This window comes from Paroedura picta, chromosome 2, assembly GCF_049243985.1.
Source record: "Paroedura picta isolate Pp20150507F chromosome 2, Ppicta_v3.0, whole genome shotgun sequence".
NCBI lineage: Eukaryota > Metazoa > Chordata > Lepidosauria > Squamata > Gekkonidae > Paroedura > Paroedura picta.
The window spans coordinates 133,577,194-133,594,322 of NC_135370.1; the positions used below are offsets into that span (position 1 = coordinate 133,577,194).

At 41.8% G+C, this 17,129-nt stretch overlaps 1 protein-coding gene across 2 annotated transcripts; it reads right to left on the reverse strand.

The window, feature by feature from the left end:
- Nucleotides 1–570: 570 nt before the first annotated feature.
- On the reverse strand, nt 571–17,129 carry RAD51 (RAD51 recombinase). Of its 2 annotated transcripts, none has more exons than XM_077322873.1 (10): nt 16,996–17,129; nt 11,425–11,536; nt 10,597–10,734; nt 10,112–10,229; nt 8,732–8,823; nt 6,893–6,987; nt 4,964–5,077; nt 1,915–2,044; nt 1,615–1,736; nt 571–1,462 (listed from the first exon to the last, which is right to left on the reverse strand). In XM_077322873.1, exons 2-10 carry the CDS (start codon nt 11,509–11,511, stop codon nt 1,339–1,341), a joined length of 1,020 nt encoding a protein of 339 aa, XP_077178988.1. In that variant the 5' UTR covers nt 11,512–11,536; nt 16,996–17,129; the 3' UTR covers nt 571–1,338. The 2 variants fall into 2 exon arrangements, with proteins under 2 accessions (XP_077178988.1, XP_077178987.1); XM_077322872.1 differs by having other exon boundaries at nt 16,912–17,079.

The window sequence follows — 17,129 nt, forward strand, 5'->3', positions numbered from 1 at the left end:
CAAACAATACATTAACACAGTGGTCCCCAACCCCTGGGCCGGAGACCGGTACTGGTCCGTGGATCAGTCGGTACCAGGCCACGGCTCCTCCTCGTTCTCCTCCTTGGCTGCTGCCTCAGAGGCTGCCCTGCCACTCTGCCTCCAGCTCACCTTTGGTGTTCTCCAGCGGCCACCATGGCTGGGGCTTCCCCTCAGCATGGCAGCTGCTGATTGCAGCGCCCCCCCCCCCAGCGGGCGGCGGGAAGTCAGGGGCGCTGGCAGGAAAGCAAGTGGAGCAAGGGCTCAGGAGGCGGCGACGTCCCTTGGCAAAAGACTACCCCCCCCGGGCTTCAGTAAAATTGTAGACTGGTCCCTGGTGATAAAAAGGTTGGGGACCACTGCATTAACAGACATTTGCATAACAGAAGACACAAAAATGAAATTCTTAAGCTCCAGACCACATTCCAGATCATTTATATTAGTTGTTGTCCACCTGAATCTGATGTTAACCTGTTTTGCATGTCTATTTTTGTAACAGAGACAAATATGTAAATGAATAATACAAAAAAGATAGACTTCCGCAGCAATAAGTAGGTATGATTTACTTTAATCAGTTTTATATGTTAACACAATCAAGGTGCCTTGGAAATATTTACAGGCAGAATATATGACCTAACAAATCTGTTAGAAAGACATCTACAATTTTTATCACAAGGATAATCCAATGCCTAACATTTTAGGGATGCGGCCAAGACTAAATTAATTTAGAAGATATTTTTAGAAAAATAAAAGTTTCAACTCATAATTTTATCTATGAAGTTACAATGCAAAAATTTTTCTGCTCACAGATTCAACAGAAAAGTCTCTAATGTGAACTAGAAGCTGCTTGAACTTCAGAATAAATTATTGTCAAAGCTTCTTTGCTCAGATTCTGTCAGTGTTAGAGATTTAAAACAAACAGATTTACGACAGTGCACTCTCAGCCTCCACAAAGAATTCTTCCCCCAACTTTCACCAATCCTTATCATGCCAGTCTTCCACAGTTGTTCTACAGTTCTAGGCATTCAACTGAGGTAAGGATTTCACTCTCCATGCAGCCATTGGTACTGCATACACTTGGCAACTAGGGCATTTCTCAGAGCTCTTGCCACACGACAGCATTAAGAATGAAAGGATTCAGTTCAGAAAACTATGTCAGAGAGAGGTGTGGGTGAACAGGACAAGAGGTCCAAGCTAAATATAGGAGCTCAGAAAAGGAAGATCAGATGTTCAGTCAGAGCAAAACCTGAGCAGGAGAATCATCAGAAACAAAGCTACCTTTGATAAGTCCACTCTTATTAGACGAATGCTGTGGGTCACTCAGTCTTTAGCATCTCCTACGCCATCAGCATTAATAGCAAACATAGCTTCTGCTTCAGGAAGACAAGGGGAATCATAGATTTTACATATCCTTGTTTCACCCCGACCTTTCCTCAGGTACAGTCTAATAGGAATGAAAGGACATATTAGAGCCAGAATAATCTACAGGTCAAGAACAACAGCAATCATCTGGCTCTACATCAATTATTTGCACATTCATTACCCTTCTCCCCACCCCCACTCTAAGAAAAGCAACATAAATTAAAACTGTCTTACCTGGTGGTTGAAGCATGTGCAATGATGTTTCCTCCGATAGGCTTCTTGGGATCTGCAGCAAACATTGCTGCTCCATCTACTTGGGCTACCACCTGGTTTGTGATCACAACTGCCACACCAAACTGTCACAAGAGAGACAAAATTAACTGCAACTTCTTTGTTAGAGATGGAAAGAGCCCCAGGTGGTCTGTCATCATCTACTTAGACAACATAATCACATCTATCCCTGTGACTACCTGGAGAATGCTGTAAAGGGAACTAAATAAAATAAAATTATAAAATGCAGTCAGATTAGTTTACCTCATCTGCAAGTCGAAGCAGCATGCGCAGAAACCTGGCCAAATGCATCTGTCTGGCTGACAATTCACCTCGGCCAGAATAATCTGTTCGGTAAAGGGCTGTGGCGCTGTCCACAATCAGCAAAGCATATCTGAAAAACACAACACACACACATACAGTTTCTGTCAGAATGTGCGTGCACGCAAAAACTTATACCTGGACTCAAACTTTGTTGATCTTAAAGGTGCCACTGGACTCAAACTTTGTTCTGCTACTTCAGACCCAAATGAACTATCTCTCTCTAGCTCGTGGCCTCAAACAGAACACCTTAATCATTTGTTAGAGTCAGACAAGAAATAATCTCAGGTGGTCTAGACCCAACTCTATACCAGGTAGAAACCTGCCAAGCTTTCAGCCAATGAAACCCTCATTTCCTTTTCGTACTGTCTCGATTCTACATCTATGACATTCTACTAGAAAGCCAGTTTGGTGTAGGGGTTAGGATTGTGGACTTCTAATCTGGTGAGCCAGGTTTGATTCCCCGCTCTCCCACATGCAGCCAGCTGGGTGACCTTGGGCTCGTCATGGCACTGATAAAACTGTTCTGACCAAGCAGCGATATCAGGGCTCTCTCAGCCTCACCCACCCCACAGGGTGTCTGTTGTGGGGAGAGGAATGGGAAGGCGACTGTAGGCCGCTTTGAGCCTCCTTCGGGCAGGGAAAAGCGGCATAGAAGAACCAACTCTTCTTCTTCTTCTACTATCAGATAATATGTGATAAAGTAACCCAGACCACCGATCATCCCTCATCAAAAATTTAAAGTAGTAATTTCGTGACTGGTTCAAAACTCCAGATAGTATGTAGTATCAGTTCTTGAAAACTGTACGTTTCTTCAAGTTAAAAAGATCCTGCTGTGGAAAGATTGTAGGAACTTATATTTCAAGCTTGTTAGATGCTGTGTGAGTGAAGCATATCATCCACTAGCAGACTGCCTGGTGACTCTACACAATTAGTATCTTGCTTTATCTCAGATATTGCTATTGTTAGAATTCTGGGTAAATTAGCATGTTATTTGGTGCTTATTCTCTTATATGCAAATATATGTTCTATTCTCCCCCCCCCCCAAAGATATTTTCTTTGTTGCGTGTCTGTAGACCCTTTTTACTTAACACTGGTTCACTTGGATACAATATTCTTTGAGAGATTGGCAAGATTTCTGCATTGTACAAGAAAAGGCTGCATACAACACCAAACAATTCCAGTGTGGAATCTACATATTTCTGCCTACCAGGCTATAGTGTAGGGTAGAATGGTGGCTATTATTCTGAATATGAAATTGGTTAATCTAGGCCTGGTTCATACATTCTTGAGCTGGAAATGGACTATGCACAGTGGAATGAATGCCCCTCCAGACACATAGTTTGTGAGCTAGTGCTCACATAATCATATAATTGAGAGAGGGTGAATCAGGTTATCATGAAGCACTTGGCTCACATGGGGCTTATCTTGGTGGAAAGAGGAAGGGTGCTTGTAGTGTGGTGGCCTGATTATGCCTGAGCACTCTTTCAAATGTTAAGATCATCCTAAGGATGATCAGAGCATGAAAGACACAAAGTCTTAACTATATGAGGGCATATCTGTAGCGCATCAACTATCCTTCATGTAGAATAGGATTCTGGATGTGTCCAGCAATCTGTTACAACAACCCCCAGATAAATGTACCATTTACATTTAACACCACAAAAAGGGATCCAGCTGCCATTTTATTTGATGAAAACAGGAGGGGCTCCCCTCTGACCTTCAAAAAACTTCCGCTAAGGATCATGGGACGGCATGATCAAAAGGTTTGTGGTATGAGGATTGTGATGAGACTGACTGAAAAATCTGGCTGGATCCACCCCATTGTCTTTTATTTTACACACATCCATTTGAAGAAAGGCATCAAGTCTGCTGCTGCCATTTTCCCCTTACTGAGGTGCACTTTACTGAAATATTCAGAATTTCTTATATAGTAACAGAACACTATTGCAAACTGGTAAAACTGGCTGTAGTCAGGATGAGGCATATTTCACAGACAATTATACCATCCACATGGTTCTGGTAAAACAGCCAGGGACTCTTAGGCTATTATCCTGCCATCTTCAGACTAAGTGTATAAACTGTTGCAATTGCGAAGTCATTTATTTAATTAATTAATTTTATTTATTTATATACCGTCCTCCCTGAAGGCTCAGAGCGCTTTACATATAATTGAAACTATACATGAAACTATACATATAACATTAATATTATTAATTGATAAACCGGGTGACAGTATAACATAACAGTATATCATGACATAAACAGTGGTAACTCAAACAGGTCTAGGAGTCTTAGTGGGTTTCTGAGGGGAGGGGGGGGGCAGGGGCCCTGCAGATGTTGGCTGGTTGGCCTGGCCTCAGCCAAATGCCTGGTGGAAGAGCTTCCTTTTGCAGGCCCTGCGGAACTGTTTTAGTCCCGTCAGGGCTTTGGTCTCCTCTGGGAGCTCGTTCCACCAGGTGGGGGCCAGGACAGAGAATGCTCTGGCCCTGGTAGAGGCCAGGCGAACTTCTTTTGGGCCAGGGACCAGTAGCTGGTTGGTGGCGGTGGAGCGTAAAGCTCTTTTGGGGGCATAGGCAGGGAGGCGGTCCCTCAGGTACACTGGGCCCTGACCGTGTATGGCCTTGAAGGTAATTACCAGAACCTTTAACCTGATCCAGAATTCAACTGGCAACCATTGCAACTGATGTAGTTTGGGCCGGATGTGGGATCTCCACTGTGGATCCTGGCTGCTGAATTTTGGACCAGCTGTAGTTTCCGGGTCAAGGATAAGGGCAGTCCTGCGTACAGCGAGTTACAGAAATCCAGCCTGGAGGTGACCGTGACGTGGATCACTGTGGCTAGGTGTTCTGGGGCCAAGTAGGGCGCTAGTAGCTTGGCTTGGCAGAGATGGAAGAATGCCAGCTGTGCTACCTTCGTGATCTGGGCTTTATCTTATAAAATAGGAGCACGCTTACGTTAAAGGCTGCAACCCTCTCTGAACATGCATTACCTTGATTCTGTCATCATAGCAGATGCTTGATATAGAAGCTGGGTCTGGTGGTCTGTGTTAAAACCTCGAGCATATGCCACATTATCGAGCACATCGCTGCCTGATAAGCCATACCTAGGGAAGCAAACCAAACAAAAGGCAAGTCTTTGAGAAGCATCTGGTCAGGTCTGGCACCCTGTTCCAGGCTGTTCCAGACTATTTCACATTGTCCGCCTCATCCCTCAAACAATTTTTGGTGTGCTGCTCCCTCTGCATCAAAGAGATCTTGTTAATATTGATTTGATAAACTGATGTTGAGGCTGCATTCAACAGTGTTGTGGTTTGGTCTTGGGGGGGCCAAAAATCCACTCAAGCTCTCTTTCATTTTTGTTTATCTCAGTTTTTTCAAAAAAGAAAAGAAAGAATGGAGATTGCATTTTGGGTAGTAATAGTGATATACAATCCTGTTTCATCCTTTAAGTTTACTCTTAGTGAAAGATATACACAGAAATGATCTCTGCTGCAGCTACCCTAATTTTCTGAATTTTTTAAGGGCTTAATAGGATCTCAGAGGAAACTAAATCATCTCCATAAATTAACAGTCATCAATATGTTATCTTAGCACATTAATAGTTCACCACTTTTTTTAAAAAATCAGAGTATTGAAAATAACTGACATTTCTTTAGTTACAATCAGCAGCAAGCAGATCATTTAGTTCTTTTTTATCATCATACAGTGATCCATTCCTCGATTACATCTACTGGAATGTTGCAATGCACTTTCCTTGGGGTTACCCTCAAAGTGAGTTGGAAGCTGTAACTAGACTGCTGGCTGGGGTCAGCTAATAGGAACATGGGACCTCAATATTATAGTGGTTATACTGGCTACCAATCTATGTTCAAGCCCAAAGTGTTGGCTTTGACCTTTATATCCCTACAAGGTTTGGAACTGGGATATCTTCAGGACTATCTCCAGGATTGTCTTCTCCCATACGTTCCTGCCTTGGAATTAAGACTGATGGTTCATCAATCAAAGCTCATCTGGTGAGTCCATCAAGAAAGGGCCTTTTCAGTAGCAGCCCCATAATTATGGAACAAGCTGCCCAGGGAGATGTGCCTGGTCCTTTCACTTGGAAGCAGCAGAAGACAGGTTTATTCATGATAGAACTCAGTTCATTTGTTCTGCCTGCTGGCAGTTTTAACTTACTGATTTTAAATTGGTGCTTTTTGGCATTTTATTGTTTTGTTATTATTTACACTGTAGGCCACTTTGCATTCCTGTAATGTAGAAAAGTAGTTAATAGTTTAAACCAGTCAGTAAATACATAGTTTTGGAATGAACAGGAGCAATTGTTAAAATAGTTAAAATAGTTCCATGTGCCTGAGAAAGCATAGTTTGGTGCATACATAGTGAAGCCTACTTAATTCCTTTTTTAAAAAGTAAGTGGATATGTATATACCTGTCCTTTAAAAATGGGAAAAACAAAATGTCTGTCAAAATAATGTGTCTGATTTGACCCGATTATAAAAGCCTGAAATTGAAAGTTTTGTACATCTACCCACAGAAACCTTTACATTGTTTAGCTCATAATACAGGCCCACATTGTTGTACAGAGAAAGTCTATTCCTGTAGGGATTCCACTGCCTCCTAAACTGGTCTTTGATGCACAGAGGATTTGGAGCCAGGAACACATTTTCTACGATTACAAAAGAGTAGTACAGAAGTGTGTATTTGTATAACACTGCAAGTATATATGTAACTTGTGTTATACAAATTCACATTTTATATACAAATACACACTTCTGTACTACTCTTAATTTTGACCAAAATGAACAGTAAAACGCTTTCAGTAACATGCAAGCTACCTAAACAAGTCATTTGTTTTATCATCAGTAGATGGGACTATTTTGACAAAGTTTTATGGAGAAACACAGCATACAATCACAGACCTTTCAGCTACAGCAAGCAAGCGCTCTGGACGGAAGGTGCCCTCCGTGTCAATGTACATGGCTTTCCCTTCACCACCACCTCGATCAATAGGAAGCTAAGAAATGGACAAAGAACATCAGATTGTCACAAAAGTGCTGTAAAGATAAACAGGCAATCTCAACATTGTAAAGCAAGAAATGGAATGTTTAAACATGGTAATCCTGGGAGTGAGTGAACTAAAGTGGACTAGATTAGGATATTTTCAGTTAGAAAATTACAAAGTAATCACTGTAGAAATGATGAACTCAGAAGAAATGGAGTTACTCTAATAGTGAAGTGAGATGTAGCACAGGCAGGTGGTAGCTATAATGCAAAGTCTGATTGAATAATATGTCAGACTTCATGGAAAGCCTCTAAGTATAACAAGAATCAAGTTTATGCCCAACCACAGATGCTGAAGAGGACGAAACTGAAAGCTTTTATGCAGGTATCTAGGGAGGAATTGATCACACTTCTAAAAAAAGATGAGCTGGTAATCATAAGTGACTGGATTAGAAAGGTAGAGAGTGAAGTAAAGTTAAATGCTGTTGGCAAATTTGAGCTTGGAGTGCAAAACAAAAACAACTCCTGATGAAGGTTAAAGCAGAACATGCCAAAGCAGGATTACAGCTGAACATCTAGAAGACAAAAGTAATGACTACGGGGGAATTATACAACTTTAAGGATGACAGTGAAAAACTGAAATTATACATTTTCTATTCCTTGGTTCCACCATCAACCAGAAGGGAGATGGAAACCAAGGAAGAATCAGAAGAAGACTGGAAAGGAGCCAGAAAAGATCCTTAAGTGTAGGGGTGTGTGATGGCAACCAAAGCCAAATTAATTCATGCCATGTTATTTCCCATTGCTATGTATAGGTGGGAAAGCTGGATAATGAAGAAAGCCGATAGGAAGGAAAAGGATTCATTTGACATGTGGGGTTGGAGGACTTTTACAGATAATGCCGACTAGGGTTGGGTGCTTTGGCGCCCGATGCGGCCTGTCTCTCCCAGCGCAGCCAGCACCGCACCACGGGGTGAGGCACGGGCATCAGCGGATGCACACATGCACGCAGGGAGTTCTGCGCCTGCGTGAGTGTGCCTGCCGCGCACTGACACCTGCACCCAACCCTAATGTGGACTGCCTCAAAAAAAAAAAAAAAAGAATCTAGATCAAATTAGACCTGAACTCTCTCTAGGTGCTAAAATGATCAAACTGTGGCTATTGTCCTTTGGTCACATTATGAGAAGACTCACTGGAAAAGACAAGAGTGCTAGGAAAAGTTGAAGGCAACAGGAAAAATGGAAGACCCAACAGGCGATGGATTGACTCAATTAAGGCAGCCACAGTCTTCAGTCTGCAAGACTTGAGCAAGGCTGCTCAAAGTAGGATGTTTTGGAGGTCAATTCATAGAGTTGTCATAAATCAGAAACTTGGATTTCATGACTTAAGATCTCCTAGAGGGCCCTCCTTTCTACAGCTTGGGTCATTATCCAGCAGCTGTAAAGAAGCAGGGTGAGGTATACTTTTGCACTGGGAAAGCAGTAGGGAGATTGGGGGGGGGGGGAGAGATGTATGCTAAACTCTTTCCCCACAATGTTCCAGTGCAGCCTCTCTGACCAACTGCTACTCCACCAGCCAAGGTTCTTGAGACATTTGCCTCATTATGGTGGTAAACAGGATTCCAAAACTCAAATATGTGGTGAACCTATAGCCAAGTCCTCAAAGAGTACTATAGTTCTCTTGCATCATGGGAATTATACACCACTGAACAGGAGTATTTTCTATATAAGATTTCAGTAGAAGCTTCATTTACTTACCTGACAGGTTACTGCCAGTGTGTGACACAACTGAGTCTTTCCTGTGCGGAATTCTCCAAACATCTCTGTTATTGAACCAGTTTCTATTCCTCCTTAATAAGAAATAATGATGATCAAACTCACTTCACAAATAATATCTACAACAGATATAAAAATCACTAGTGCACAAATATCAGTTCATAAGAATCCTGAGGTCATATGGGTTTCTTATTTCTCCACAATGGCTTTTGTTGTGTGATTACTTCTGGATAAGCAATTCAACAAATTCCAAGTGCAAAATACATAACAAATAGAGTTTGGAGAAATGCTCTTAGAAGGCCAATCAGTAACATCATGCAACCAATCTTTTGATCCTATTTGCCTACTAATTTATTGTATCCTACACCTTCCATAAAGTTCAGGGTCTGTAACTGGCAGGATTTTCTTTTGCCAAAGCTAATTTCTTTAGCAAAGGCCTTAAAACGGCTTTCTTCACACACCTGATAAAAATCCTTTCCTGCAGAAGAAAATGCCCTATTAGGTACTGGAAGAAAATTTACCATTATGGTAAGCAGCACTATAAATTCAAAAAGGATAAGCAAAGATCTGCTCCACAACTGGTGGGCTGCAAAAGCTCAAGAACCCTGTCTGCGTCTGCCAGATATCTATCCAAAACTAGACATTATTACAAATACTTAGTAATATTCAATATTAAATAAGTATCACTACTCAGTAGATAAGTTTGGTTACCCTGGTATGAAATGGAACACAAGCAGGTATTTTCATGAGCCAGTTAGGCAATCCCTGGTGGAATGAGCTGGCAGCTGAGACTAGGGCCCTGATGGAACAATTGCACTTCTGCAGAGCCTATAAAATGGCACTTTCCCATCAGGTCTATGGTTGAGGACAGGCTGACATAACATGGGCTTCCCTTTGCCCCTCTTAGCTTCCCCCCAGTTCTTTTTTCATGCTACTGCCATAGTCAATGGGAAGGAAAGAGAAATGATGGCTAGAAAACAGGTGGGGAGTAGGCAGTTAGCTAAATTAGTGGCCAGTTAGAGAGTTGGTTTAATTTTAAAAATTCAGTTTTTTACATTTTAATTCTAAACTGATTAACCTATGATGTCTATGTATCTTAACTAAGATGTAAACCACCTCTAGCCCATTTTGGGAGAGAGGCGGTTTAAAAATCCAGTCATCATCACCTTCCAAAGATCCAAGATCTTCCTCTCATCTACATAACTTACCCCTTAGATTCTGGTCTCAAAACAGATTCCTGCCTAATATTAGTACTATCACTCTATAAGTTTTGCATATATGCATCTTTGCACCATTGCAAATACAAACATTTAATGTACATAATGCTTCAGAAAGCAAGAAATTGTAAATAAAGATCCGTACCTTGAAGGAGCTTATCAAGTTCTTTGGAACCAGTGGTGATTTGAATGATCTCTGACCTCCGCTGATGAAACTCTGTTGCCGTGGTAAAGCCCATTGGAACCAATTTTGCTGCTTCTGCCTGAAAGTGATAGGAAGAATAAACAGCAGTGAAATGATAACAGTAGAAAAAGCTTGTTTTCTCAATAAGAGTATCTGCATCGAACAACAAAGGTGACTGTTTATTTAAACAAGGTGCAACACAACATCTAGAAGCAAAGTCACAAGGATTTTTTGTCTTTGACTTCAGAACTGATCAGTGAACCTATGGAGGTGCGCCCTTATACTCTGCAGCAGTCCCAACCATTGCTATAATACTTGGGATAAAATGTTAAAAGCCCTTCCATTTCTAAATATTTTCAAGCACAATCTTACTTGAGAAAGTACATGGAGCACAGTTTGCAAGAAACAGCCTTCTTAATGTTTTAATAGTTTAAAAATATAATTACCAAGATTTTGTCAGCTTTAGCTTCACTAATGCCTTTAATATTGAGCAATTCCTTTTTTGGTGCATAAGCAACAGCTTCAACTGTGTGAAATCCAGCTTCTTCTAATTTCTTCACATCATTTGCATTTATACTGCATTGCTATGCAAAAGAAAACATGGTTATTTAGTATGAGCTATTTTAATTATCTTACAAAATGTGTAATGTTACTATCACACTCAACCAAAAGAAAAAGGAAAAAGAAGCATAAGATTTCCTCTTACTCTGCTTGCTCAACAGCATAATACATTATGATATACAGTTTTGCTCTCCATTAAGAATTAGACTGATAATTAGTTGGAATAAATACTTCTTATTACTTAATGATGAACCAGCAACTTTTGAACACTGCTTCAATGGTTAATATTCACATTAAGCAGCAAGAACTACATTTAATATTGTCACATGACTGCACCTTTAGTGCTTTAGAGACCAGTAAAAATAGGAACAGAACTAAAAATGCCCTAAATCTCACAACCATGCCCACTATCATGGCACCATTACAACTTTTAGAATAAGGGAACTTATTTCACATAAAAATTCAGTCAGTCATTGCTATAATGCTTGAAAATGAGTGTTACATACAATTTAATTTATGGAACAGCTCTAAGCTATGGGTTTGCCTAGAACCCCGAGGAAAAGAAGAATAGAAATATACATTTTACAACATGGTCATGAAGGTGCATCATAGTTCACATGCACATAGATCAGGAACATATTACACACAGAAATATTAATGCATGAAGCAGCCATGAACATCTCTAGCTCTCAAAAAAGTCACTGATGATATACCTCCAGCCGAGAAATAGGTTGAGGACCAAAGCTTCCCTCATCTGTTGACAAATCTGCACTTTCATCACACTGCATTTGCATGGCCATGGCACAAAGTATTCCGTCAACGTTCCTACAAAAGTAAGAAGTGTGAATAACATCATTTAGTATTCAAAGCAATGAACATGCATTAGTTTGCTTGCAATCAAACTCCATATAGGCAAATGTCCCATGTTGAATGGGTCCTTACAGCTACCTAGTGAGTTCACAGCAGAGACTACATGAACGTCAGAGCCTGGCTCAATTGCATGCAGCGCCATCCCTTTCTAATATCCCTCTCACCTTTTGACCTAGACATAAGGGCTGATGGATCTGTGTTCTAATTTGTGTCTGACAAAGTGAACTTTGACTCACAAAAACTTAAACCTTGGAAAATGTTGTTCGTCTTTAAGGTTGTAAACTTGAATTTTATTTCCCTAAGCAGAGTCACACCCTTCTAAGGTACAGATGCTTAGGTACAGATGCTTAGACTAGCAAATACCAGAAAAATATTTTATTGGAAAACTATAATTTATCAATCGTTACACCATGATTAGATTCAAGAGTGGAACAGCAGACAGACATTCCTTTAGCGATTCTATCCCTGCTCCTTCCGCCGCCCGTTAATCCACTGTTAATCCACTAATATGTATATGTTGCTAAAATCAGTGCTGGATGACTAGCAAACAGAAAATGTCACCCTAACTTTTAAAAAGGGGTCCAGAAGGGATCCAGGAAATTACAGGACAATTAGCCTAACATCTGTTCCAGGTAAATTAGTAAAAAATGTTATTAACAAAATTAAGCAAATTGAGGAACAAAGTGTGCTAAAGGGGAAATCACCCAGGCTTCTACACAGGGAAGTCCTGTCTAAGCTGCCCCTTGGACTTCTTTGAGCAAGTTACCCAGCATGTGGATTAGGGAAATACAGTAGACCAGGGGTAGTCAACCTGTGGTCCTCCAGATGTTCATGGACTACAATTCCCATGAGCCCCTGCCAGCATTTGCTGGCAGGGGGTCATGGGAATTGTAGTCCATGAACATCTGGAGGACCACAGGTTGACTACCCCAGCAGTAGACAACATATACTTTGATTTCCAAAAGGCTAGCAGTCATGAGATCAGAGTACTGGTCCTCTCATATTTTAAAAGTTGGTCAGATGGCAGTAAATAGACAGTTTGTGCAATGGAAGAAAGGGAACAGTGAGGTCCTGAAAGATTGGTGTTGGAACATGTGCTATTTAATCTGTTCATAAGTAATTTGGAATTGTGGTTGAGTAGTGTAGTATTCAGGGTGCTGACAATCCATGCAGATTATTGAGAGCCACTGGACAGGTATTTAAACTGGGTGACTGGGCAACAATATGGTAAAGGAAGTTCAGTGTGAATAAGTGAAAGGTGATGCATATTGGAACAAAAAAATCCTAATTTTAAATGCATGCTGATGTGATCTGAACTGGATGACACTGAAATTGGAAGAGTTTGTTGTGGCAATCTGAATGTAACTGCCAACCCAGTGTACAGTAGAAATGAGAAAGACAAACCTGTATTAGGGATTATTAGGAAAGGGACTGAAAGTAAAACAGCTGATATTACAATGCCCTTGTATAGATCTATGGTGCAGACTCATTTGGTATACTGTGTGCAGTTCTTGTCTCCATATCTCAAAAAAGACATTGCAGAGCTGGAAAAAGAACAGAAGAGGGCAACCAGAATGAGTAGAGGGTTGGAGCACTTTTTCTATGAGGAAAGGATGGAGAGTCTGGAATGTTTCAGCCTAAAAAGGAGACAACTAAGGGGAGATGTGGAGATTTATATAATTATGCATGGGGTAGAGAAACTGGATAGAAGCTTTTAATAATACTAGAACTCAGAGGTACCCAGAACAGAAAAAAGAAGCATTTATACAATGAAAATTGAGTCCAGTAGCACCTTTAAGACACATAAAGTCTTAAAGGTGCTATTGGACTCAATTTTTGTTTTGCTGCTTCATTTCAATACTTTATTCAATGAGTAATTAAACATGAACACCGACATTTTAGGAATCAGTGAACTAAAATGGACAGGAATGGGTGAATTTAATTCAGATGACCATCAGGTATACTACTGTGGACAAGAATCTCGCAGAAGAAATGGAGTAGCCTTCATAATCAATAAGAGAGTAGGAAAAGCAGTTTTGGGATACAATCCCCAAAATGACAGAATGATCTCAGTTCGAATCCAAGGCAAACCATTCAACATCACAGTGATCCAGGTCTATGCCCCAACCACTGCTGCTGAAGAGGATGAAGTTGATCAGTTCTATGAAGCCCTACAACACCTTCTAGAAGCAACGCCAAAAAATGATGTGCTTATCATCATGGGGGATTGGAATGCTAAAGTAGGAAGCCAAAAGATAACCGGGATAACAGTCAAGTTTGGCCTTGGAGTACAAAATGAAGCAGGGCACAGGCTGGTAGAATTTTGTCAAGAGAATACAATGGTCATAGCAAACACTTTTTTCCAACAACCCAAGAGACGACTCTACACATGGACATCACCAGACGGTCAACACAGAAATCAGATTGACTATGTGCTCTGCAGCCAAAGATGGAAAAGTTCTATCCAGTCAATAAAAACAAGACCAGGAGCTGATTGTGGTTCAGATCATGAGCTTCTTGTTGCAAAATTTAGGCTTAAATTGAAGAAAGTAGGGAAAAGCACTAGGCCATTCAGGTATGAACTAAATCATATCCCCGACGAATACACAGTAGAGGTGACAAATAGATTTAAGGAATTAGATCTGATAGACAGAGTGCCTGAAGAACTATGGACGGAGGTTCGCAACATTGTACAAGAGGTAGCAACTAAAACCATCCCAAAGAAAAAGAAATGCAAGAAATCAAAAAGCTTCTGAGGAAGCTTTACAAATAGCCAAGGAGAGAAGGGAAGTGAAAGGCAAGGGAGAAAGAGAAAGATACACCCAATTGAATGCAGAATTCCAGAGAAAAGCTAGAAGAGATAAGAATGCCTTCTTAAATGAACAGTGCAAACAAATAGAAGAAAACAATAGAATGGGGAGGACCAGAGATCTTTTCAAAAAAATTGGAGATATGAAGAGAACGTTTCATGCAAAGATGGGTATGATAAGGGACCAAAATGGTAGGGACCTCACAGAAGCAGAAGAGATTAAACAAAGGTGGCAAAATTATACAGAACAACTATACAAGAACAAGCTTAACATCCCTGATGACCACAGTGGGGTAGTTACTGACCTGGAGCCAGACATCCTGGAATGTGAAGTCAAATGGGCCTTAGGAAGTCTGAGCAACAATAAAGCTAGTGGTGGTGACAGCATTCCAGTTGAACTATTCAAAATCTTAAAGGGCGATGCAGTAAAAGTGCTACACTCAATATGCCAGCAAATTTGGAAAACTCAACAATGGCCACAGGATTGGAAAAGGTCAGTTTACATTCCAATCCCAAAGAAGGGCAATGCCAAAGAATGTTCAAACTACCGCACCATTGCACTAATTTCTCATGCTAGCAAAGTTATGCTCAAAATCCTACAAGCTAGGCTCCAGCAATATGTGGACCGAGAACTTCCAGAAGTACAGGCAGGATTTCGAAGAGGCAGAGGAACTAGAGATCAAATTGCCAACATACGCTGGATCATGGAGAAAGCTAGGGAGTACCAGAAGAACGTCTACTTCTGCTTCATTGACTATGCTAAAGCCTTTGATTGTGTGGAGCACAACAAATTGTGGCAAGTTCTTAAAGAGATGGGAATACCAGAGCATCTTATTTGTCTCTTGAGAAATTTATATGCAGGTCAAGAAGCAACAGTGAGAACTGAACATGGAATCACTGACTGGTTCAAAATTGAGAAAGGGGTTCGGCAAGGCTGTATACTGTCGCCTTGCCTATTTAACTTGTATGCAGAGCACATCATGAGAAATGCGGAATTAGAGGAGTCACAAATTGGGATCAAGATTGCAGGGAGAAATATCAACAACCTCAGATATGCAGATGATACCACTCTAATGGCAGAAAGTGAAGAGGAACTAAAGAGCCTGTTGATGCGGGTGAAGGAGGAGAGTGCAAAAGTTGGCTTGAAACTCAACATCAAGAAAACAAAGATCATGGCATCCGGCCCTCTCAATTCCTGGCAAATAGATGGGGAAGAAATGGAGATAGTGACAGATTTTATTTTCCTGGGCTCCAAGATCACTGCAGATGGGGACTGCAGCAAAGAAATTAAAAGACGCTTGCTCCTGGGGAGGAAAGCTATGGCAAATCTAGACAGCATCCTAAAAAGCAGAGACATCACCCTGCCAACAAAAGTGCGTTTAGTCAAGGCTATGGTCTTCCCAGTTGCAATGTATGGCTGCGAAAGTTGGACCATAAGGAAGGCCGAGCGTCAAAGAATTGAGGCTTTTGAACTCTGGTGCTGGAGAAGACTCTTGCGAGTCCCTTGGACTGCAAGGTGAACAAACCGGTCAGTCCTAGAGGAGATCAACCCTGACTGCTCTTTAGAAGGCCAGATCCTGAAGATGAAACTCAAATACTTTGGCCACCTCATGAGAAGGAAGGACTCCCTGGAGAAGAGCCTAATGCTGGGAGCGATCGAGGGCAAAAGAAGAAGGGGACGACAGAGAATGAGGTGGCTGGATGGAGTCACTGAAGCAGTAGGTGCAAACTTAAATGGACTCCGGGGAATGGTAGAGGACAGGAAGGCCTGGAGGATCATTGTCCATGAGGTCGCAATGGGTCGGACACGACTTCGCACATAACAACAACAAATTAAACTGTGGAATTCATTACTAGACGCCATAATAAAAATGAAGTCCAATAGCACCTTTAAGACCAACAAAGATTTATTCAAGGTGTGAGCTTTCGAGTGCAAGCACTCTTCCTCAGACTAATGAACAACCATCATAACTGTGTAGAAACAAGGTAAAAGCAAATTATGGTAAATTAATAAACTGTGTCATAATATCCAAGTTAAGCCATATAATGCCATAGGATAATTCTTTGCATAATGATGTCTACAAGGGCAGGAAGCTTTAAAATGAGGATTAGGCAAACTCATGGACGAAAAGTTCACCAGCCATAGCGACTGAAGGGAGGCATGGAACCTCTGAATACCAGTTCGGGGGATGGGGTGAAGAAGGGGGCAAGGGCAGGCCTCATAGTCTGAGGAAGAGTGCTTGCACTCGAAAGCTCACGCCTCGAAGAAACCTTGGTTGGTCTTAAAGGTGCCACTGGACTCTTGTTTTGTTTTGTTGTTCCTCTCGGACCTGTTAGGCTGACCCTCCAGAAGAACTAATCGGTGGCCGCGTAAAGCAGGCGGCTGGGCCACTGGTCGGCCCAGCAGGCGCCTGTTATGTCCTCCGGAACTCCGTTCAGCGTATTAATGCCTGGAAGTGACGCCAGGCGAGACAGGCCGCCGCTTAGGCGCTATTAACAAGCGCCTCATTCCCCACCTCACCTTGCCAGGTAGCCCGACGACGACAAGTCCCGAAGCCCTCTCGGCAAGGGGGAAGGGCGGGGGAGGAGGGCAGACGCCGCTCACCTGGGACGCCTCCCGCGACAACAACGCCGCCGCCCGCCTCCCTCCGGTTTCCGAAGAGCCCGCCACCGCCTCACGTGACCCCTGCGTCAGTACGCAGCAACGCCCCATTCGCGCGCTGAACGGAAGGAGGGGGT

Bases quoted from the DNA above. Each gene is read 5' to 3' on its own strand.
- RAD51 (XM_077322873.1), bottom strand. From the start codon at position 11,511: ATGGCCATGCAAATGCAGTGTGATGAAAGTGCAGATTTGTCAACAGAT. The intron at 10,735-11,424 runs GTATATCATCAG...TCTTTTGCATAG, and splicing joins AACCTATTTCTCGGCTGGAG to CAATGCAGTATAAATGCAAA. The intron at 1,463-1,614 runs GTAAGACAGTTT...CATTCCTATTAG, and splicing joins GCACATGCTTCAACCACCAG to ACTGTACCTGAGGAAAGGTC.